The 25658-nt window shown below is 35.6% G+C and overlaps 1 protein-coding gene across 1 annotated transcript in view; it reads right to left on the reverse strand.

Moving 5' to 3' along the window:
* Positions 1-25658, reverse strand: part of LOC127871572 (gem-associated protein 5-like) — a 202335-nt gene that overhangs the window by 24077 nt on the left and 152600 nt on the right. The window contains exons 21-24 of the mRNA XM_052414633.1: positions 23010-23129; positions 21757-21967; positions 14736-14865; positions 2040-2242 (exon numbers count right to left, since the gene is read on the reverse strand). Of these exons, the coding sequence (XP_052270593.1) occupies positions 2040-2242; positions 14736-14865; positions 21757-21967; positions 23010-23129 (664 nt within the window). The remainder of the gene's footprint in view (positions 1-2039; positions 2243-14735; positions 14866-21756; positions 21968-23009; positions 23130-25658) is intronic.

A 25658-nucleotide genomic window follows, 5' to 3' on the forward strand; every position in this document is an offset into this window, starting at 1 on the left:
CAGCTACCATGGTTGTCCCATGCTGCCTTTGTGTGTCCACATGAGCCACGTGTTTGAGGCATACTTTGCCTTGAACAAACAAACAAATACACAAAACGATACAGAAATACACGGATATATATACGGAGAATGTTTTAACGCAATACAAAAACTTCTCTATTCTGTTAAACAGAAGAATCCAGCGAAACAGAAGCAACAATTAAGTAAATAACAAAATGTCGGCCTTTGTATATCGCCATCCGGAATAAGAGTGAATTATGGGTATTGTCCCGTTTTGGTTATGCGGCTACGCGGCACTAATATGACCGCTCTGACCTACCTGACGGGTTTCTCAAAAAGTGTGGGATTCCTCGGGCGAAAAATTCCGGATAAATTACGATCCTATCGGAGTAAATAGCATATGATATCAGGTAACGTAATTAAGCTATTAAAACTATTTTACTGTTTAAAGTCACTGTGACCTTGACCTTTGACCTAGTGACCTGAAAATCAAAAGGGATTATCTGCCAGTCATGACCAATGTACCTATGAAGTAACATGATCCAAGGCGTAAGCATTCTTGAGTTATCATCCAGAAACCATTTTACTGTTTGGAGTCACTGTGACCTTGACCTTTGACCAAGTGACCTGATAATCAATAGGGGTCATCTGCCAGTTATGATCAATGTACCTATGAAGTTTCGTGATCCTAGGCCTAAGCATTCTTGAGTTATCATCCGGAAACCATTTTACTATTTCCAGTCACTGTGACCTTGACCTTTGACCTAGTGACCTGAAAATCTATAGGGGTCATCTTCCAGTCATGATCAATGTACCTTTGAAGTTTCATGATCCTAGGCCTAAGCGTTCTTGAGTTATCATGCGGAAACCATCTGGTGGACCTACCGACGGACCGACCAACATGTGCAAAACAATGTACCCCCTCTTCTTCGAAGGGAGGCATAAAAAGGGTTTGAGTCCTCATTGATACAAAGACACTGTGCAAGTTTGCCAAGAATTGGATGAAAGTTATGGACTTTATCACATAAAAAAAATGAATTTTCATTTTTTTTTTCAAATTCAAGGGGAGATAATTCAGGACTTATAACTCCAGTATTGCTCATTTTCAATAGGGTTTGAGTCATCATTCAGATAAAGACACTATGCAAGTTGTGAAATGATTAGATGAAAACTGTGGACTTCATTGCGTAAACAAGCCTTATTTCACAATTTTCTCAAATTCAAGGGAAGATAATTCTGGACTTTTTACTCTTATGTAACCCATTTTCAATAGAGTTCGAGTCCTCATTAATATAAAGACACTGAACAAGTTTGAAAAGAATTGGATGAAAACTGTGGACTTTATCGCGTAAACAAAGAAAAAGTCTAACGCACGCACTCATGGACGATGGAAACCACGCCATGACATAAGCTCTTCAGGCCTTAGGCCAGTAGAGCTAAAAACGAATGATCTGCCAGATTCTGACAATCTTCCATAAAGACAGGTTTCAATTTTCAAAGGGATAATTTCAGAAGAAACTACAGCTTTCAGTGTATGTGATTAATTGCCCCCCCCCCCCACCCCCCACCCCCCTCCTTAATGACTTTGCATTGTCAAGTAATGGAGCTAAAAAGCCATATTTTGCAGTTAAGTCCTTATTTTAACATCAAAACATGACCTTGATTGTCAAGGTAGCCACATGGTATGAGCATGTAACACAGCATTTCATAGAGTAGAGATTATGAGCTTGAATGTCAATGCCATCCTCTATTCCCCCCTTAACTATAGGTGTCCCCAAGTCAAGGGCATCCTCCTTGCCCAAACTCCAAGATCATCCTCCTGGTCCTAATGTCAAGGTCATGCTTCTGGCCCCAATGTCAAGGTAATCTTCCTGGTACCTTTGTTAAGATCATCCTCCTGGCCCCAATTACAACGTCATCCTAATGACCCCAATGTCAAGGTCATCCTCCAGGCCCCAATGTCAAGATCCTCCTCCTGGCCCAAATGACAAGGTCATCCTCCAGGCCTTAATGTCAGGGTCATCTTCCCAGCCCCTTACCTGTGCCTGCTCCACCTGTGCCTGTCTCCCAGCATGCAGCAGACACAGTGTCTTGTACATGTCCTCTACACTTGTGGTGTCCATGCAGACATCAAAGTGGCGGTACCAGGTGCGCAGAATGTGGTGTGGGAATGTGTGACCTTCAATCAAGTGCAGTTGCCATGGCGACATGCTGTCCACATCACCAGGATCCAGGATGAGATCTATTAATAGATCAATGTAAATAGTATATTGCATAATAATAGCTTACACATTTATTCAATATATACAAACATCGGTGTTATTGTCTTTTTCTAAACAGACATGCAAAATGCAAATATATCAGTAAATATCGCTCTTATAATTTGTACAGGCGTTTGCCCCATTCATTATTATAATGATCACAACAGTCACATTTAAAAACTTGGAAGAACATAAAATTATGCATCCATCCAAACAAAGAATAATTTCTTATGAACTATAATTATGCAAAGAATAATAACTCCATTAATAATGACAACAATGGTTTCAATTATCATGATCATTATTATTTTCTATTCGGTGGTAAGATTTCTAAATACTTATGAATATACAGGATACCCAATTAATTAAGAAACAAGGGCTGTTTGTAAAACATGCATGCCCCCCATATGGGCTGTCAGTTGTAGTGGCAGCCATTGTGTGAATACGTTTTTTGTCACTGTGACCTTGACCTTTGACCTAATGTAAGATATCATCCAGAAACCATTGTACTCTTTCAAGTCACTGTGACCTTGACCTTTGACCTAGTGACCTGAAAATCAATAGGGGTCATCTGCCAGTCATGATCAATGTACCTATGAAGTTTCATGATCCTAGGTGTAAGCATTCTTGAGTTATCATCCGGAAACCATTTAACTATTTCGAGTCACTGTGACCTTGACCTTTGACCTTGTGACCTAACAAGAGCTGTCAGAGGACAGCGCGCTCGACTATTCGAGTGCTTGACAGTATAACTTAAGCCATCATGGGGAAATTGTTCATATTCAATAATTTATTAGACAATCTTTTAAAAAAATAAAAAAAAGGAAAAAATAAAAATAAAAAAAAATTTTTTTTTTGGGGGGGGGGTGGGTAGGGAGGGGGGGTAGGGGGGTGAGAGGGGGGTATAATGTGGAGTGTGGTAATTTATAAGATGTTTAAAAAAAAAAATTGGTGGGGGGTAGGGGGGAGTGAGAGGGGGGTATAATGTGGCGTGTGGTAATTAATTAGATGTTTAAAAAACAAAAAAACAAAATTTTGGGGGGTGGGGGATGGGGGGGGGGTGGGGGTGAGAGAGGGTATAATGTGGGGTGTGGTAATTTATGTTTGAAAATTATTTATTTTTTGTTTTTTTTTGGGGGGGGAGGGGGTTTGGGGGGGGGTAGGGGGGGTGAGAGGGGGGTATAATGTGGGGTGGGGTAATTTATTAGATGATGTTTAAAAAAAAAATTTGGGGGGTGAGGTTGGGGGGGGGGAATATAGGTTGGGGTGATGTTGGTAAACAAGTATGCAAAATATAAAAGCAATATGTCAAGGGACAATGAAAAAATAACAAATGATCTCACACTGACATGAACAAATATCCTCTATTTATTAAACATGAAATTTAAACTTATTGCATTTGTTTCCCCTGTATATAAGAAAGATATAATAGTGTATTACCTCCCCTGTCCTGCTTATATTTATATTAATCAACAAAATCAAACATTAACACAATATTTAATATACAAAATATACAAAAAAATCTCATATTCTGATAATATTTTTACTGATCCACTTTATTTTACTCAAATGATGATGTTTCATTGGACTGATAATTATAGAGTTAGGATTACAGACCAGTTGCTTCAGTTATATTGTTCAGAGTTCGCCCTGTTGGCCGCGTATGCGTTCTTAAGTTATCATCCAAAAACCATTTTACTATTTTGGCTCACCGTGACCTTGACCTTTGACCTAGTGACCTCAAAATCAATAGGGGTCATCTGGGAGTCATGATCAATGTACCTATGAAGTTTCATGATCCTAGGCCCAAGCGTTCTTGAGTTATCAACTGGAAACCACCTGGTGGACGGACCGACCGACAGACCGACCGACAGACCTTCATGTGCAAAGCAATATACCCCCTCTTCTTCGAAGGGAGCCATAAAAACAATGCTCTAATAGAATAACACTTTTCAAAGGTCTCTTTTTAACGTTTGCTTAGTTTTAATGCTTAACCTAGACAAACTGACTACAACCAGACATTGATGTGTTGTTCTCTACAGACACAATTTTAATTTCTTTGGATGTTTTGTAATACAATGAGGCTTGACACAAAGTGAAATCCCAGTATAGTTCATGTAACATTAAACTTGTTTGTTTAACATGGTTTTATTCTTATGGAAAGTTCAGCTTTCATAGAAATCAGACCACTGGAAACAGTAAACCCTTTGCATGCTGGGAAATTTGTTGTCTGCTTAAATGTCGTCTGCTGAATTTCTAAAATTAGCATTTTCTTTAAAAAAAATCAAAGAATACTATCAGAATAGCAAACAGTTTGGATCCTGATGAGACGCCACATTCTGTGGCGTCTCATCTGGATCCAAACTGTTTGCAAAGGCCTTCAAAATTTGGTTCCAGCACTTAAAAGAGTTAACAGTATTGCAAAACTAATGACCAGAAAAGTTAAACCCTACAATAGCACTTAATATAAACCATTCGCTAAGGGACCTCAGTAATCGTTTAAACATATCAAATTGAATGCATTTTTAATTGTATGCTTCTTTTCAATAAATAACTATTCTATATAATTGAATAAACAAATAATTTGACGATCACATATTTATTTAACATTAGCCAATTAAGAATTGTTATATTGCTTCCATTTCATATAGTATGCAACTTTAAAAGCAACTCTATGTACACTTAATGTTCAATACTTTGATTGATTGTTGTGTTGTTGTAAAGACATCTTAATAAATTACTTGTTTTCTTTCTACAAAAATTGTAATTTATTGTAATTGTAATTGTAATTAATCGTTCCAATATATCACAATCAATACCAGAGGAAAGACCTTGAAATCAAAGGCAAATCAGGATGCGTGTTCAGATAACAGTGTGATAAATTTGTGCCAATAAAGGATAACTGATAAAGGAACATGACATGATGTTCAAAACATCTCAAATTGAATCAGCTGCAGGTTAACATTCTAGATTAAGACAAGAGCACCAACAGCGTTGAAAGTTCATTGGCAAGATACAGGAAAGTTTCTGCTGAAGAAAATGTTTAAAGAACAGTTGACTGAATGAAAATCTAATAATTATTTTTATGATAGGTACAAATAAATGAAACATGAAGTGGTGAAATATTGCATACCATCCTTTATCAATAGGAAAATAATACATTTGTATTAAGGGAGCTTGGTATTTTGAGAGCAAGTAAATTACAAGATTCTTGTCTTGATTGTCACTATTCATTATACTGTTACGATCGCTTCAATTTCATTTAAGCAGAAATGAACAATTCTGTTGTTGTTGTGTTATATGTATAGACTTTGATACACAAAAATATACAAAATATTACATGCATTCTGTATTTTGGAGCACACATTCTGAAGTTTTCAATCCTTATTTAAATAATTTCAAATAATCAGCAGATTAACCCATTTAAGCCTAGTGGACTCTTCCGTCCTTCTAAATTGGATCAATTTATTTCCAAATTAAGGATGTCTAGTATATTTATTTCTATATTAAGAATATTTCTTACAGAAATTCCTTTAAGCAAACAGCAAAGACCCTGATGAGACGCCGCATGATGCAGCGTCTCATCTGGTCTACGCTGTTTGCCAATGCCTTTTTTCTAGACGCTAGGCATAAATGGGTTAATATCAAAATACTATAGTTTGACCCCCTCTCTTGCCGCCAAAAATCGCAAGGTAAATGTTTGCCATCTCCAAGTTTAACGATATTACAGCGCTTAAAAACCTTGAAGTCTTCTGCAAGAAACAAGATAATTATATCCTTTTAAACTTTTAAAAGTAACGTACCCCATTAATAAATACATTGAAAAAATATGATTGTGATCTCAAAATCAAATACAACAAGATTCACTCGTTAAAAACACATAACTAACTCAGTATGAACAAAGTTATCAAAAAATGTAAGAAACTTATTTATTAGATTCATTTGAATGATGGCATATATGAATTATGTTTTTAATAGACTTATATAATTTTTCTAGAAAGAAAACAAGTTTGAAAAAAATTGACGTCGCTGGTATTCAAACCCGTGTCTTCTTGATCTGTAAGGGGAAGTGCTTCCACAGTACCACCCAAACTTTTATATTCCCAAGCCAAACCTAGAGACTATATATCATGTGATAGTCAAGTTGGACTTTCATGCTGAGTCAGATGTTTTCCAGCGTTTTATATCCTTTATTACTGTTGTTTAATTTTAAAATGACGCTCGAATTCCAGCCATGTCAGTAAAAAAGGTGATGAGTGTTTATTTCCTATAAAAATATGCTTTATATCTCAACTTTACTCCTTGCAAATGTTCTTAGTTATTAGTTCATCCTGCCAAGAAATTTCACAGCCAGTAAAGTTGAAATATTGAGCAAATATTAATATGAAATCAATGCTAGTAACTTTTTTGCTGACATGGCATGGTGAGCAGCATTTAAAATATAATTACAATTAATAAAGGATATAAAACATGATTACCCCTTCTGTATAGAAAACTTATCTAGCTTTTGCCAACAAAAGAATTGTTTTTACAAAAGATTTTTTTAATTTTCTAAGAACATTTTTACACTAAAAATGTTCTTAGAAAAATTCACATAAAATGGTGTTAGAAAAATTCTCTAAAGAAAATCTTTGAAAAAAAAAGTTTCTAAGTGAAAAAATGTAAGATTTAGAAAATTCCATGCTAATTATCTTATCTATTTTGTCTGCCAACATCCTAATACACTCTTGCATTTTTACTGTATTTTTACACTCAAAGGACAAGACATCCTTTCCATTTGCAGTTATAAAGTACATTGGCTAAAGCCAATAGACTAACAAACCTTTTCAGACTCTAGTTGCCTCAGGAAAATGTTTACCACAAAATTTTGTTAATGAAGCGTACATTAAGTGAACTTTATACTTATACTGTGACAATCACACTTAGGTTTCAGGACCTGACCTTCAAAGCCCATCAATTTAGCACTAAATGTAGTTTTCAGTTGTCATCCATAACCACACATCAGGTAACTGCACATGTATTTGGCAATAAAATATATTATAAAGCTTACACAATTCACATACAATATGTTTCTTATTAAAGTGATACATCATTTTTTTAAAGTACACAGACAATAAACTGATTTCCTTTTTTATTTTACAAATGGCTGAAGTTTCTCGGAAATATCATAGCTCAGAGGCAGATTCTATGGTGGTTTTTAGTTGTTTGCGTAGCGAACAGCTAATGTTGTTACTGAAAATTTCAAGTCAGTTTGGCTTATTTACGGAAAGCCTACTACCCACCACACCTGCTATATCCGCGCGAAAAAGAGTTGTATAATTTATGCAAGAGGTTTGAGTTTTCCAACTATATTCATTCACAAATTGAAACATTATGTGAATATCGTGTTAAATGGAATATTTTTGAACGGAGCTTATATAGAAAATAATCAAAAAACAATGTTTGTATTATACTTGTCGCAGAAGAAATTATTTATGAATGATTAAAATAGTCCACTATCTGCTGTGTCTTAATGACGTAGTACAGGTCATTCATAATCAGAGGCTATTAATAGATTCGGGAAAACAACGCAATAGTATAAGGTTACACTTGTTTATATTCTCAATTTATAAAACGTTGAACATGAGTTCACCAATTACTACAGGTATACTATAGACAACCTCAAAAATGCTTTATAATCGCTAAAAACCGAATATTAAAAAACAACTAAATATAACAAGAAATATCTTTTAATAAGAGCTGTCTCCATAGGATGACATATGTCCCCAATAAACGCTTTGATAGAAGTTATTGAAATGCACAAAGTGACCCCATGACCTAGTTTTTGACCCGGCATGACCCATATTCGAACTTGACCTAGACATTGTCTTGATACAACTTCTGACCAAGTTTGGAAAAGATCAGATGAAAACTACTTCAATTAGAGAGCGGACACCATGCTATATCCTTGAAATGCACTAAGCGACCCCATGACCTAGTTTTTGACCTGGCATAACCCATATTCGAACTTGACCTAGATATTGTCTAGATACAACTTCTGACCAAGTTCTGTAAAGATCGGATGAAAACTATTTGAATTAGAGAGTGGACACGAAAAGTGTGACAGACTGACAGACTGACGGACAGTGCGAAAACTATATACCCACTTTTCTTCGAAAGGGGGCATAAAAAGGTAGTCGGCGTAAATGCTGACTTTGAAATCAAGTTTGCAATTTACGCTTCTAAATACTGTGAAACCATTATTATTCGTCCGACATTAATTTTCGCCTTTTTCGTCCTTCGACCGATGGACGAATTCAAGATCCTAACGAACAATCATGTCCCATATTTGAAACAAATAAGAATGAATTACCATAGGCATGAGGCATTTAAATCCAGCGTAATCCACGCATATACACAGGGCTCGAAATTAACACTCGCACACTCGCCAAATGCGAGAAAAAAAGATTGCAAGGTAAGTTATAAGCCACTAGTATTTTTTGCAAATAAAGAAATAGTGAAAAAAAAACGAGTTATATTTCTTAATGCGTTCGACGGCATGAACGCTAAACCGTAGGTCAATTTTTTGAACGTCCGAATACCCATATGCGGAAGCACCTTGTTTGTTGACCGGTATACTTATAATACAGATACACAGATGGTATTGATACGCAGAACATGAAACAGTCGACTATTCACACTCAAGTTAAATCCGGTTTTGACACAAAGGGGTGTTCATTATAGAGTGTACTGACAACTGACATTTCCTGTAAAACACGAATGCAATAAGGCTGTATCGAATGCGTCGACTTCGTTTAGGTATAATAGTGTTGATTAGCGCTAATTGTTAACAACTTTATTACCCATTGTGTGTATTGTGTTTTTCAGGGGTGTTGCAGATTATACAGCCTACACGCGGCGAATCCGGATTAAAGACAATACTATTAAACGCAATTAAAATATGACGATGTGTGATCAACACCCGACTGAAATATATTCTGCGCTTTGTTACAAATTAATAAAGAACATTTTGATTTGTGTTTGCTTTTAACTGCATCTACTATTTTTGTACATATACATAAAAACCCGTACCTTTGTTTTTTTTATAACAAAAACATTTTTTTTTATAGATTTAATACTGTTGTTTATCAATAAATGCAGCGTTCCATTCAGAAAAAAAAAACACTTAACAAACTAGATCCTCTTTTGTATAATAGAACAAGTTTGATAACTGCATTGACCAAATTTTAATGAAACTAAGGTCATTCAGACTAAATACCATACTCATGAAAAATGCACAAATGTTAATTTTGTTTTATTTGTCACATTAACAGTGACATTTCAGACAAATTATTGTACTTAAAATGATCAAATATTTACAATGCAAAACGCTTGAAACTTTAATGAAATATGACCAAAATAATTTGCTTACGCTAATTATAACCCATAATGTTCGCACCTTCTCTTATTGGTGCCGATAAAGGTAAGATTGTTATCAGTTTGACCGTGATAGTAATGGAAAAAGACTAATTGGCTTCGTTGTTTAAAACACTCGTCAACGATTATTCAGTCCCACTTATCCACTAATCATTACAAAGAACGTGTCAATGACATTAAATAATAAGGGACAGTTACTATCACCTAAAATAACAGACTTGTTAATTGGCATATGCCAAACAAGGCCCACCTCCTGCAAGTGACTACCAAGTGTCACCTCTCTTTCCCCAGCACGATTTTTTCGCAACCGCGTATTACATGTATTACAAACAAATCGGACGTTTTTTGTTTTTTTTTCAAAACCAGAAATGGACAAATTTAAGAGCGGACGAAATAGTCATTTTTATGAAAAGGGCGAAATTTTGTGCCGACGAAAATAAATGGTTTCACAGTAAATAAACTGAAAACAAAGTTTAACTATTGTTTTTTTTCACTTGTAAGTCGCATATTCACAGCATGAAATGTGTGTTATTGTCAAAACACAAATTAGTGTAAGTAGATAAAAATTATACTACGGAAGTGCACATCATATGTGTCCCCACATGCCTTATTATGAGTATATTTCTTCACTATAGAAATATAATGTATGCTAATATTTGATTTAAACGCAGTTTTCTTTCGACACATTTAAATCACACTTTCATAGCCGTGTCATGCGAAAATGGGTTCTTACACGTTTCAGCCAGCATATCTGAAACCCAACATGTGCATTTACGCAGTCTGGAAAGAGGCGATGCTGTTCGCTATAAAATTACTCTATGTGTTATGGTCTCATTATGTATCTCCTGACCAGACTAAGAGATGTGCAGGCTGAATGGGCTATATATATGATGGACACATTTCGAATAAGACCCATTTTCGCATGACGAGGGTCATTAAAAATCTCATTGCGAATTGTAAATGGCACATTTTAGAACAATGCTTTTCGATACAAAATTGAATTCAAAATAGCAAACTTGTTAATAAGGGCAGCCTGTCAAGGCGTCCAGGAACAATTTCCAGACGTGCTGACTGAGTAGGGCAAACATTGTGGTTGGATAATTAAACGATTTTCCTCTTATTGTGCAACTATACTATTTTGGTAATATTTGTTTTCTCATCTTGAAAGCAAAACTGGGTTTATCGATAGTAAATTATATATTCCCCGGACCATTTAGTGAACGAGTACTGACCCTGAAATTCTGCGAGATGGGTTTTAACACGTAATTGTAACTGGGCCACAATTTGTGTCGTTTGAACATACAGAGAGTAGTCCGGAATTCCTTACACTGAACAGTGCTACATCCTTTGCGCTGAGCACAGACATGGTGATGTAGCCAAAATTCAGAGGTTTTATTTCGAATCAGCCTATGAAATATTCGAAAATATTCACGTGTGTCTGCTGGCGTTATGTAAAAGTCATTTTAAGTGAAAAGCTGGGTAAAACAGCTACGCCGAAAAAGCGCATTATAGTGCTCTATACCTATGATTAGGTCAGAGTTGTTGACCTTGAAGGATGACCTTGACCTTTCACCACTCAAAATGTGCAGCTCCATGAGATACACATGCATGCCAAATATCAAGTTGCTATGTTCAATATGTCAAAAGTTATTGCAAAACTTTACTGTAAGGTTAAAGTTTTGGGACAGAACGACGGAATGACAGACATACAGACAGACAGACAGACAGACAGAAAGACAGACAGACAGACAGGCCAAAAACAATATACCCCCGATCATTTGATCTGGGGGCATAAAAATGACTTGCGTCTTAAATTATGCAATAGCGAACAACTTCAGTGCCTTCAGCGCTTTGATTATTAAAGTACCAGACTTGTTTGTTCATGGCAAGGATTTCATGAACTTTATAACACATGGCTACCAAGTCAGGTGTTGTAATTTTCTTTTGGTTATTTTTGTTACACCATGCATTCCCTTATATTGATATTATGATGTCTGACAATAACCACAAATCTTCACAGTTTGTTTACCCTTTCCATCTCAGAGGCAAAGTGATAATAGCTATGTGCAAACAGCATAAAACCAGAACAGCCTGCGAGTAACTCACAGTCTGTTCAGGTTTTATGCTGTTTGTTTCTCATCAGTATCTAAGGGTTGGAAATGAAGCCTTTAAAATTTGAATCTAGTAAGAAAGGTCTTTAATAAAATGTAAATTTCTAAGGGACTAAAAATGTGTCAAAATACTTTTCTAAGTGGTAAAGGGTTAACCTAGTGAGCAAAAATATTTAAGGGTTTTATAGTTTTGTAAGGTTCTTGAAATCTAGAACTGCATCCATGTGACAAGATTTCCAAGTGCTATTGCCACACCCTTGCCTAACGTGTCTGCGATTGTTTAACACATTTATGCCTAGTGGACTCTCTCATCCTTCTAAATTGGATCAATTCATTTACAAAACTAGAGATGTCTAGTAAATTTATTTCTATATTTAGAATATTTCTTACAGAAATTCCTTTAAGCAAACAGCGCAGACCCTGATGAGACGCATCATGCGGCGTCTCATCTGGGTCTACGCTGTTTGCCAAGGCCTTTTTTCTAGATGCTAGGCATAAATGGGTTAAACATATCAATCGTACACAAGAGACACTTCTGGGAATGCTATACAGAGACCTTAAATGCAAAAATAACTTAATTTGAACTTTTTATAATTCAAATTGTATGGCATTTTAATAAACAAATTAGTGAACGGTTGTTGTGGTTTCCAAACAGGAAATTAACCATATCTGTTCTTAAACCTATAAAACAGGAACATTCTAATTAGCAAAGCCATTGAATAGCTACCATGTGTCTATTTCCAACCAAAAGCAATTTAAAAGCCAGACATTTCATCAAGATTTTATCCAAATGTTTTTTTTAGAACTCAAAAAAGCACATATTCTTAACCATAAAAGAAATCATTAGCAGACAAAAGTTAATACCGTAATTACTCAAGTTTTCGGGCAGCCAATTTTTTAGCCAGAATAACTAGAGCTTTGTCACAGACGTGACGAATACCCCTTACATGCCACACAGAATATTTTGCATGTTGTCTTTACATAAAACAGCGGACACCATGCTCAATGTTCAAAACGCACTAAGTGACCCCGTGACCTAGTTTTTGACCCGCCATGGCCCATGTTCGAACTCTACCTACACATCATCTAGATACAACTTCTGACCAAGTTTGGCGAAGATTGGATGACTACTCGAATTAGACAGCAGACAACATGCTGAATGTTTAAAACGCACTTAGTGACCCCGTGAGCTAGTTTTTGACCAGGAATGACCCATACTCGAACTTGACCTAGACATCATCTAGATACAACTTCTAACCAAGTTTGGTGAAGATCGGATGAAAACAACTTGAAATAGAGAGTGGACACTTAATACTGACCGACCGACAGACAAGCACACTCCTATATACCCCCCCTAAACTTCGTTTGTGGGGGAATAATTATTTTTTTGTGACTGTAAATTTTCGAACACACAGATTTCTGTCCATGTTTTCACTTATCTGGTGACCCTCCCATCAGGGGTTTTTACAACCGGATTAAGGTCATAAAACCTGTCAGATGAATGCCTGGGGGAAAAGGATAATTACATTTGTGTTATAGGGCAAAATGTATACTGGTAATAAACAAAGGTTTCACCCAACAGCATTTCAAATGATATTGTTTTAAGGAAGACTTATGTTTTCACTTTGATTATACCCTTTCAGGTAAAAGATTGCAAAAGTGAGAAGTTGCATTTATTTCAAAGTAGATTAATAAAAGTACAACATAAAATTATTGCACTTTGATGTATTGTTTTTATTACAATAAAATAATTGACAAACAAACATAACATACCTGTCTCTAAATTTTCAGTCACCTGTATTGTTTGAATATTTTTGGTATCTAAATTTTGGGACATGAAAACCATAATTGTCTCAAAACTTACAGTAAAATATAATATGGTAGCTTATTTTTATTTCAAATGGAAAGAAATGAACAATTGGCATTTCTATTTCAAAGCTGCATTCTGATTGGATACTTTGTCCATGTGACCTGTTAATCAAAACTTGATGAACCAACTTGTAAGAAACAAGAGCTATTTGTAAAACAGTTATGTCACCTCTAGGCTAAAGCTAATTATCAAACCTGAAAGAACACATAAAGCCTGCAACACAATGAAATTGTTTTTCTACAAGGGCCACTAAACAGCAATTTATCCATTACCACTGCCTTTTAATCTAAACATTTTCAGCAAGTGCAGAGAGATGAATTGATGGAAAAAGTTCCACTTAGACAAAGCAAAAGTTTAGAATGTCAGTTTGGATTATGCAAGGACCAAACAACTTCTGTGGATTTGGCTGATTATTAAACTGAGAGATATTGTGTCCACTAAAATTAGTTTGGTCTGTAATTTTTCAGAAAAAAAATCTAATTTCATTCAAAGACTACATTTCTAAATAATAAATTACGCACAACATAAATAAAATAAATACGTTTTAAAGCGCAGTTTTTTTTCTTCTTTCCTACCTAGACTTATACTGATATAGATCTATCTTTTTTAGATTTGGTCATTACAGACAAACATGTAATGATATACACTGGCTGAAAAATGTATCAACACTGTACACGTGTATTTGTTGACTATAGCTAGTACATTCAAACTAATCTATTTTAGCAGCACTCCGGCAAAACAGGAGCTTAATTCATATGCCAAAAGTGTGGTACCAGATTAGCCTGTGCAATTCGAACAGGCAAATCAGGGATGACAATTTCTGTTTTTATGATATTTTTAATGTTAAGGAAGCCTCTTCGATATGAAAATCCAGTCTAGGCAAAAACTGTCGTCCCTGTCCCCGATAAGCCTGTGCCACAAGCATTTAACCAAGTTTTTCCAGAATGCAGCTCATCTCTATACCCTTGCTGATTGTATACTGGTCTCTTAAATATTCACCACTTAGCAGCCAGCATAATTATCAATCCCCTCATGGACTGCAACCTAAACTACATGAGAGAGTACGGGGTTGTTTACCTGGCAGGGCACTCTTGTTGCTGGGTCGCTGGTCCCAGTGTGAGAAGTGCGCAGGCTCAATATGCAGAAGCCCCAGGGATGTGAGCTCACAGCTCACCATCTCATGCATGCTGCTTGTGGCCAGGTACACCTGAAATAGTTGGTGCATTCAGACATAAATACACTGGATTGACAGCTGTCTGCTATTGTACACCACTCCTGTCATGGTTTCTTACTTATTAGGTGAGCCATTATGGAGAGATGGAACAAAAAATGTTTCTCTTGTTTTGTTTGAAGAAAAGTCCAGTCCGGAGCTATAATGTCCCCTTATAAGACCATGAAACATGATGTCACTTAATAGGGTACAGAAGTAGTTCTTGATCTCACTGTGGGATTGCTATGCTGGGGGGCATAATGCATAAGACCCATTTTTTGCATGATGCACCTCAATTAATATTTCTTATTAAATGTATGTTCAAACATTGACATTATCAAGATAGGAATACCACTAAAAACACAATATTAAATGAACCTTATGTTGACAATGTTTACAGGAAACACTGGTTGTAATTAAATTATGCATTTGCATATAACAGCTCATTTTATAACAATGCTTCAAGGGCATTCAGCTATAATGAAGGCCATCAATTAGCATGATAACATTTTAATGCAGTTGCATTGATTTAAATCCGTTAAGAGCCTTTCAGGACAATGTTAATTGCCCATAAAACATGCACTGTTGCTTTTTACAGCATGATGAAGATAACCTTTACAACATGGCCTTCATTTGTGTTTTTTTTAATTAAATATCCAACAATTGTAAACATGGATGCAATGTTAAACCACTTGTCTTTGATTGGCTATGAACAAACATTTCTAAGCTTATATAACTTTGATGTTACACTGGTGTAAGGGATACAGTGTATAGCTTACAAACAGGATGGTCCCCAGTTTGTACACCACTCAAAAGTGTTCTTAAAAACCTTACCACAGAAGTCAAGTACTGGTTTTCACCTGGATATTGCCTGAAGAGTGTCTACATAGGCCCAGACGTTCACTATCAATCTTAAATAAAATGGTTGAAACTAAGCTTATATAAGGCTAAATGTTTAGTTTCTGATGTAAACCCCGTTACAAACAGCAGTACATGATCAGTTTTGGATTGTCATAGTCTCTTTCAGATAGGACTCTAATCATACATTGAATGCCTTGAAGAACAAAGTCAGATGAGGACTGAAAATGCATTATTGCTCAGATATACAGCTTAAATGCTCCACAAGACTCAACATAGTTATTAATTTAAATAAACAGTAATAGACTACAGAACAGACAAATCTTTCTTAATTCAACTAGACATACAGAATTGTCTTCTACTATGTGGACACTCACTTATCATAACCTAAAACAATGCTGACTCAGGTCATTCACAAATGGAAGTTTCACTAAACAAGAGGACCATGATGGCCCTGAATCACTCACCTGATAAACTGTGACCTCTATTGTCTACATGAAGTTTAACTATGATTTGACCAGATGACCTACTTTATGACCTCAGATGACCCAGGATATACAATCCCAAGCCAGATTTCATCAATTAATACATTCAGATAAAATTGAATTAAGACATGATGAAAGCTGTGACCTCTTTCATCTACACAAGGTTTTACTAGAATTGGCCCAGTGACCTAATTTTTGACCCCAGATGACCCATATATGATCAAAAATCAGATATTATCAAGATAAACATTCTGACCATATTTCATTAAGATCAGATGAAAACTATGACCTCCATTGTCTACACAAGGTTTTTCTTTGATTTGACCTAGTGACCTAGTTTCTGATCCCAGCTGACCCAAATACAATCCCAATCCAGATTTCATCAAGATAAACATTCTGACAAAATTTTATAAAGATCTGATGGAAACTGTGACCTCTATTGTCTACACAAGGTTTTGTTATGATTTGACCTAGTGACCTAGTTTTTGACCCCAGATGACCCAATTACAATCTCAACCCAGATTTCATCAAGATTAATATTCTGGCCAAATTTTATTAAGATTGGATGAAAACTGTGACCAACTAATGGGATTGTTTACCCTCGGGACTTCGGTTAAAAACCATTGCCCCAGCACACTGCTTAACATAAAACTCTGCATAAAAAGGTCGAAAACAGCCATAAAATGGACAGCCCGATTTTACTGGGCTGTACCATTGATGTAAATAGAAAACTTTGCAGTGTTGGTGCGGTGCCTTAATAAAAATCTATTGGTTTAAAAATATCTAACCTTTATAAGAAGCGTTAAAAAGACGCAGTACTTTACAATGGATGGGCCTAACGCTGTTAAAAAGCGGCGTTTTTATTGGTTGAGGCACTTTTAAAACGATGGTGCTGATTGGCCGAAATTTCTTATTAAGGATTGCAAGTAGGTCAATCCGTTTATAAATAGAATTTTCCCACGGCTGACGTTGCACTTTAACAAAAAGTAAACAATAATAGTTTATATGCAAAAAATATAAATGAAAGAAAAGGATGAATTAATCCAAAAGAACTTGGAGTTGTTTTATAGTTATAGATTACTATGTTTATGTTATGTTTCTGTACTTATTATTAATTATTATCATTAATATGATGTTGTTATTGTATGCTATTGTTTGTTTTGTTTTTTAAGGAGGAGAGAGAGAAAGAATAGCCCAATTTTTATAAGTAAAGATGGTGAAAACACACATACTGTTGTATGTGGCATCATCATTACCAGACCCACTGTTCAGTATATACTGCAATGGGTTTGTTGGAGTCTTTAGACTTTGTGATCTGTGTTTTAAATGTTAGAATCCAAATAGGATTATTTTAATATAACTCTTATAGAAAAAGGGATACACATATGTGTAATATGTTTGATTTACAAAATAATAATACTTGAGGGTTTTCCAGATCACAAAGTGGTTGAACATTGCCACAATAAAAACTGTGACCTCTACTGTCTACACAATTTATTTTTTTAAACTTTGACCTAATGACCTAGTTTTTGACCCTAGATGATCCAAATTCCATCCCAACCCAGATTTTAACAAGACAAACATTCTGACCATATTTCATTAAGATCTGATGAAAACTGTGACCTCTTTTGTCTACAGAAGGTTTTACTATGATTTGACCTAGTGACCTAGTTTCTGACCCCAGATGAATCAAATACAATCCCAATCCAGCTTTGATAAAGATAAACATTCTGACAAAATTTTATAAAGATTGAATGAAAACTGCGACCTCTATTGTCTACACAAGGTTTTTCTATTATTTGACCTAGTGACCTAGTTTTTACCCCAGATGACCCAGATTTCATCAAGATAAACATTCTGACCAAATTTCATCAAGATTGGATGAAAACTGTGACCTCTACTGTCTACACAAACTAATTGTTGATGGACACACGCACGCATGACGGACATCGTACGATCACATAAGCTCACCGTGTCACTTCGTGACAGGTGAGCTAAAAATAAAAGTTGAAATGGCATGTAATATTAAAACTATTTCTATGGGTAAGCTTTATTTGTATCCACAGACAAGAATGTTTTTCATGACTTTAACACATTCCTTTTGCCATCTCTCTACTTTTCTAGCATTCCTGTTCATAAAATACTTGATAACTCAGATGCCATCAAATAAACTGGTATACTGATATTCAAGATTGTGCTCTTGCAAGTCAAAAATGGGTCAAGGATGGAATCATCACTCACTTATCAGCTCTGTCTACCACCTAGATAGCTGGGTGATCCGTCAAGTGCCAGCAGCCATTAGGCTAAGAGGGCTTCAATGCCAGCAACATTTTTATGCATGTTCACCTTCTGAGATATTTTACTCTTGTGTACAATCGACTTAGTTTTAGTCTATTTTTTCTTTTAACCCTTTGCATGCTGGGAAATTTGTCGTCTGCTAAAATGTTGTCTGCTGAATTTCTAAAATTAGCATTTTCTTTGAATTTTTTCAAAGAATACTATCAGAATAGCAAACAGTTTGGATTCTGATGAGATGCCACATTCTGTGGTGTCTCATATGGATCCAAACTGTTTGCAAAGGCCTTCAAAATTCGGTTCCAGCACTGAAAGAGTTAAGCTTTATTTTTCTTTATTAAAGCTGTAATGTCATTTTGTTTAAGGATTTAATTTTGGACATATCAATTGAAAAAAAAGACCTTTTCACATTAAGGACCTTTGATTAAATTTGATTTTTGTCTATTAATTGCACAAATTTAATTTAATTATGAAATACAATAAATTTATAATAACAATTCAGAATAAAGGAATCTTGACTGCCATAAGAATCTCCACTGCGAACAAATACCGAACATATTTTGAACTTAAAATAGCAAGATATTTTTTTATTATGTAAATGCACTTATAATCAGACAAGACTCAGCATGTGTAGTCAGGTGAACCAATCTGAATTTAATTTTTATAATGAAAATGTGTTTAGTAAAAAACATTTATGTGAAAATAAGGGCTTTAAAAGTCTGAACACTAAGATTTAGCATTTAATTTACAGTGCCAGTTTTAGCAAATCCATTAACAGAATGGGTTAAAGGATGCCATAGAATTTCTCCTATCTTTTCCACTCATAATAGACATGCATTTCCCTGTTATTTATAGGCCATATATTTAGTGTTTGATATATTTTGTATTGGTAATGATTAAAGCAGGAACTAAATTATAAACTGAAATTTAAAAGAAGAAATTCTTATCATTAACTGAAAAGCAATTTTCTTTGAAATATTCATCCTTTCATATACAATATCTCAGTTTAAATAATCTATGGAAAGCATTGACCTCTGTATTTCAGCAGCTTATTGCTAGAACTCATTAATGAACTCCATAAAGCAATATGTTTCCAAAATAAATAACTTTGTAAAATCAGGGGTGGTTACTATTCATAATGTCCCTAAGAGATCTTAGATATAATTGTATTGAAGTGAAAATTTACGACGATCTAATTTTCTATTAAACATTCAATGTTTTCTTCTTACAAAATGATACAATCTAAATGATTTAAATATTTATTTCTTTGAAACATTTAAATGTAACAAGAGCACATCATAGCGGGTGCCAACGCTCGGCTGTGGGTGCAGTTTTGAATAAATGAAAGCTTGTCAGAAGAAAAGGAAGAAAGGTAAGTGTTTATTTTTCTTATTTTTAGAGATACAGTGGCCTTGACCTTTAACCTAGTGACCCAAAAATGGGTGTGGCATGTAGAACTCATCAAGGTGCAGCTAAATATGAAGTTTCAAAGTTTTAGGTGAAAGCATATTGATTTTAGAGCCAATATTAAGGTTTTTCACAACGCGGACGGTGGACGAGCTGGCTATGACAATACCTTGTTGTTTTTTTCCCGAAAACAGCTGAGCTAAAAAGAACTCAACATATAATAGACAGTAACTTGAGGAGTTTTATGGTTGCAAAGAATTTTCAAAAGTTTAGGAGCTTTGTAAATATGGGAACTGGGCATTATTTTTTTCTAAGGCTAAACTACTTATCTCTATATGAGCAACATCATGCAAAAATGGGTCTTATGACATATGGGGCAAAACAAGCATGCACATTTGCACAGTCTGGTCAGTAGCTACACTGTTTGCTATTATAGTCTGCAAGGTTTTATTGTCTCATTAGCACCTGGTCTGGAGATATGACGGCCACATATGGCTTAAGATCCATTTTTGCATGATGTGAGTCATTTACAAACAACAACATTGTAGTGCTCTAGTTTAAAACATTTCACTGTGAAGACCCAAGATAAAGTTTGAAAGATAGAATAGAGGACAATTAAGGCATAGTGCAAAAATGGGCCTTATTACATAAAGGAAAAGTGTAGCTCCATATATTCCTCTGCAACCACAAATAAGACAATGAAACCTATCATGGTCAGGATCTATGCAGGCCAAATATAGCATGATGCCCATTTTCATGTGATGCAGCTCAAATGGATAAGTTAATATGGTGTCCAAATAGACAGGTAGATTCACAAATTTGATTCCCACAAGGAAATAGTTTTAAGACATCACCAAGCCAGGAAATGCACTCAATAGGCTCTCAATAAGCTTTGAGCTTTTAAAGCAATCCAGCTAATATTAATGTTTAACAAATATAAATAGGTTTAAACTAAAGACATTTAATTAATTACAAAATTCCCTATTTTGTGGATGGAAATCCCACATAGTATAAAGTGGTAAGGTCGTTAATTCTCTGAAGCGCCATCATTTTCAGCACAACAATTGTTTTATGCTTGAAGGGTTCTGTATTGAGTAACTAATGGATTGGATTTTGTGAGGACTATTTTGCAATAGCAGACATATCTATGGCAGCTACATGCAAATAAATTGAGTTATGTAACCAATCAATGCACTTGTATCGCAAATTAAGCCTGTAATGTTCTTTTCACATAAAAGAGCAGTTCATAGGATCCCTTCTAATCAGACAGCAATTTCCAGGGAGTGGTTTATGGCGATGATAAAATGTCATACAGTAGACAATGAGGAGAAAAAAGAATCTTTAAATTGAAGAATTTGAGCTTCATCATGCCATAATTGGTCTTTAATATATGCATTTCACAGTCTGGTCAGACGCTACATTGTCAATCAAAGTTTTGTGGTTACATAAGCGGACAAGGTAGCTCCTGACCAGACAGCGGGAATGCACATGAACACTTGAATATGACTGCCCCTCATTATCACCTGCCACTCGTTGTTCTTGACCAAGAACTACAATGATTGCATGATTAACCAAGCTAATTTGCATATGACACCACCCCCCATCTCACCAGCCAATCATTGTTCTTGATCAAGTACTACATTGATTGGATGAAACAGTAACCTTATTTGCAAATGCCCCCACCTGACAATCCTTGTTCTTGATCAAGTATGAAATGAGTGGATGAAACAGTATCCATATACTAACATATGTCCCCCCCTTTTTGTGGCCAGCCAAAAAGTGTTTTTGACCATGATTGGATAAAACTCCATGCTTATTTGCATAAGCCCACCCCCATTCTCACCTGCCACTCCTTGTTCTTCTCCAGGAACTGATAGGCCTGGCCCCACTCATTCTGCAGGAGGTGTTGCTGCACCACGCGCTGTGTGTACATCAGCCCCTGCTGCTTGTCATTGGCTATCATAGAGATGTGGGCCGCAGTGCGCAGGCTGGACTGGTCATACCGGCGAGCCAAGAGCTTTGCTGCATCCTGAACCTGACGCATTGCCAGGTGGCTGTAAATGGAAATTTACATTCCTTAAGTCTGCCTTATGTAAATAATCAGGCTAAATGCAAAAATTGGCTTAATGTAAAATTTGGCTTAAAACTAACATTGTGTAAGTTGGCTTAAATGTTTGGTTTAATGAAAACATCTATCTTAATGTTAAAATTGGGAATCATGCAACTGTGCAAACTCAACACAGGCTGTTCTGCAACACTTTTTCTGTCCACTTGTATGGTTTTAACTATTTTTGTCAGTATTAATCCAATGTTCAAAGAAAGAGCAACTGGGTTCAAAGTTTTGTTATGAAACAAAAACTCTGTCTGAGCAATTAATCTTATTTGCATGTAAATTTTTCAATATTCCGACATTTCAAAACTTTTTGAAAGAGGTCAAGAAAGGGAAAAATCTTGGCTTGACAGCTTAACATAAATAATCCATCAATATAATTTCAAAGCTTTTACCACATTTACTGTGTATCCCGAACAAATAATTAGCTTCCCATCTGATCTTACATCCAATTTAGAATGCCAGATAGAATGGTCCAATTTATCTCTCAAATTTCTTAAACAAATAGTTTGTCAATGTTTTCCTCGGAAACCTGGAAACCTTATACACTTTAATGGCAAAATAAGCAGAAGACAAATGGTGTATGGTTTTACAATCCAGACCCCTCATAAATCATTCCAAAGTCTGAAAATGGTTTTTATAACAAAAAAGACATTAAATACTTAGGTAAAAACTTAGTCAGAGATTTGAGATTTTTAGATTTACCCGTTGTGGATAATCTGTACTGAAGGATCTATTATTACACCCATCCCCACACCCACCTCCAAGAGATCATGCGTTGGACCCAAAATCAGTCTTGGGGCTTGGGATTTTATCAGCTGTGTAACATTTCCCAAAGATGCCCCGGACTATAACCCCCCACTCCACTACTACCACACTCTCAACCAGGCTGCATCATTAAACTGCTAGCAGTTCGCATCTGGGAGTTGGTCACAATACTACAAATTAAGTAATTCTTATGATTTTCCTAAAATACTTCACTGTACCATTTAGCTGCCTGCTCCAGGTTGCCATCCTTGGTGAGTTGCTGGGCCCACAGGGTGTACAACTCCTCCAGGGCTGGGTCGAGGGGAGACAACCGAACCTTGGCCAGTGCAATCGCCTCCCTGCAAATATACAGGTTTTGTAACACTCATTATTTGAGATATGCAATTGCATAGCCTCTAAATAAATCCTTGTGATTGACTTAAGGCCCTTTATTTTTGGTTAAGACACTCCTTACAAATGCACTTTTTTCTGCCTGTTTGCAGAGAAAGCTTTAATCTTCACTAAAAAACAACTGTTCTGTTAAAAGTTTGGAGACTACAGTGGGACGCTTGGATGGAGGGGGTTAAACTCAACTTAAAAGTAGCCAGAAAAAATATGTTTAAAACAACAAACAATATTTTGTGATGAGAGTCAAGTTCTTTTTTTAACATATCACATTACATATATATTTTTTCTTGCATAAATCGATTCAGCTTGGAACCCATTCTAATGCAAAATGTTGACAAAAATTTAGGCTGAAGTTGGACATGACTGTAACATTAAATAACATGAGGACTGGAATTTGATAATTGTAACCCATGTGGTAAAGGGGCACTAAACTCTGAGTTAACTTTTGGTTTCTGGTTTAAAGTCTAAGCGTTAAAATATGGAAAGGGAGACAATTCATATAAAAAGGTGTGTGCATTAAAAAGTCTTCCCTTCGAGATCTATATCACAATGAAATAAGAAGTTGTATTTAATGATATCATTGGTCATTGAATGAAATATTTAAACTTAATAGATTATGTAACAATATTACGTACTTGTGTTTTTTCTAAATTTCATTACATATCATAAACCAAGATGGCCATGATGGCTAAGTAAGCGCTAACATAAGTTCATGGACTCAGTGATCTAGATTTTGAACTTGATTCGAATTACCAAGAGTCATAAATATGGCTTTTAGACTGGTAACAAGTTTTTTCTAAGAATTGATGTGGAGACCTAGTTTTTGGGAACACATGATCAAGATTCAAACTTAGCCTAGATATTGTCCAGATTAACATTCTGACAATGTTTCAGCAAGAATGGTTGGAAAATATGTTCTCTAGAGTGGCAACTAGCTATAAGACAATGACAGCCAACAACAGACATTAGATATAGGGTGACACCAATAGCTCACAATAAGCACTTTTGTGTTCAAGTGAACAAATAAAAGCATATGTCTGTACATAATTGGTACAGTTCCTCCTTTAAACATTGATCAGACCAGGCTCAGTCACTAAAGAACCAGTTCACAGATTCCCAGCTCAATAATATTTATCAGCCTAGAATTGGCCAAACCAGATTGCCATTGAAATCATAACATAAATCATGAAATGTATAATGGCCTTACAACCATGTGGGCCGCGTCATGTGAACATGGGTCTAATGCCATTATGCAGCAAGACTAAGTGTAGCTCCAGTCCAGCCTGCACTCTGGTCCTGTCTATTAAGGAGCTACCCTGCAGTAAGGAGCTACCCTGCAGCAAGACTAAGTGTAGCTCCAGTCCAGCCTGCACTCTGGTCCTGTCTAGTAAGGAGCTACACTGTCCACTGTTAAGTCACATAATGCTTGGTGGTCTCTTTCAACCCATTTATGCCTAGTGGTTTCTCCCATTCTAATTGACCTTTCGACAGCCGATTGATTGACAGGCTTATTAACCAATCAGATTACAGCATAGATTAGGCCCGTTACTATCCGCCATTTTGTCCGTCAAACTCGCCGTTGTCCGACACATAAGCTTATACGTAATTCTGTGTTTTAAACAAAGAAAATGGTTGAAAGGTGCTGTTATGGCACTTGTTATTCAGACACAAGGTATCCAGAACGGTTAAAAGATGGAAGTACGTTTTTTCCGTTCCCTCAACCGGGTACTAATCTTGAAAAATTCAAACGTTGGATTCGTCTTTGTGGTCGTCCACACGAACAGCTTAATCTCAACATATTAAGCGATCGCCCGAAAGCAAAACACAGTCGTTATAATAAGATACTACGCGAAAATAGAAAATGTAAGTTTTGCAACGGACACGTTATAAAAAAGAGTATAACTTTGTACTTGTTTATCCTCTATATAGACAAATTAGAAAGGAACATTTAAAACCATTTTTCAAAGGTGGCCAACGTTAAATAAATTTGACATTCTAATGCAGTCGGCAAATAAATAAGACATTATAAACTTTGCTAGATTTTTTTAATGCTAATGAAATCGTAATAATAAAGACAATCAGTTATTATTTTTAATAATATCACATAGAATAAAACATTTTTTATTTCTTTCGGTTTAAGTCTTCCAAATTTAATGTAAGTTAAGAAACTATTTTCAAATGCGCAAGTAATTATCAATAGGGGCCAATAAGTGTCATTTTACACCATATGTGGGCTTTCTACTAATCCGTTATCAAAACAGATGCCGCAAATTGTGAATGACCCTTTGAAAACCCGGTCTGATTAGCGAGTTTTTTTGTACATGAAAATTCTTTCAACTTTTTATATTTTAAACATTGCAGAATATAGTTTTCGAGGAAATAATAATATATAATAATATATTGTGTATGTTACTTTTTTGACGACTTTGACTTTGTTATACGATTATAACAATGCGCATGGGTCATTTTGACCAAACGCA

The sequence above is a fragment of the Dreissena polymorpha genome, chromosome 3 (genome assembly GCF_020536995.1).
Source record: "Dreissena polymorpha isolate Duluth1 chromosome 3, UMN_Dpol_1.0, whole genome shotgun sequence".
NCBI classification, from domain to species: Eukaryota; Metazoa; Mollusca; class Bivalvia; order Myida; family Dreissenidae; genus Dreissena; species Dreissena polymorpha.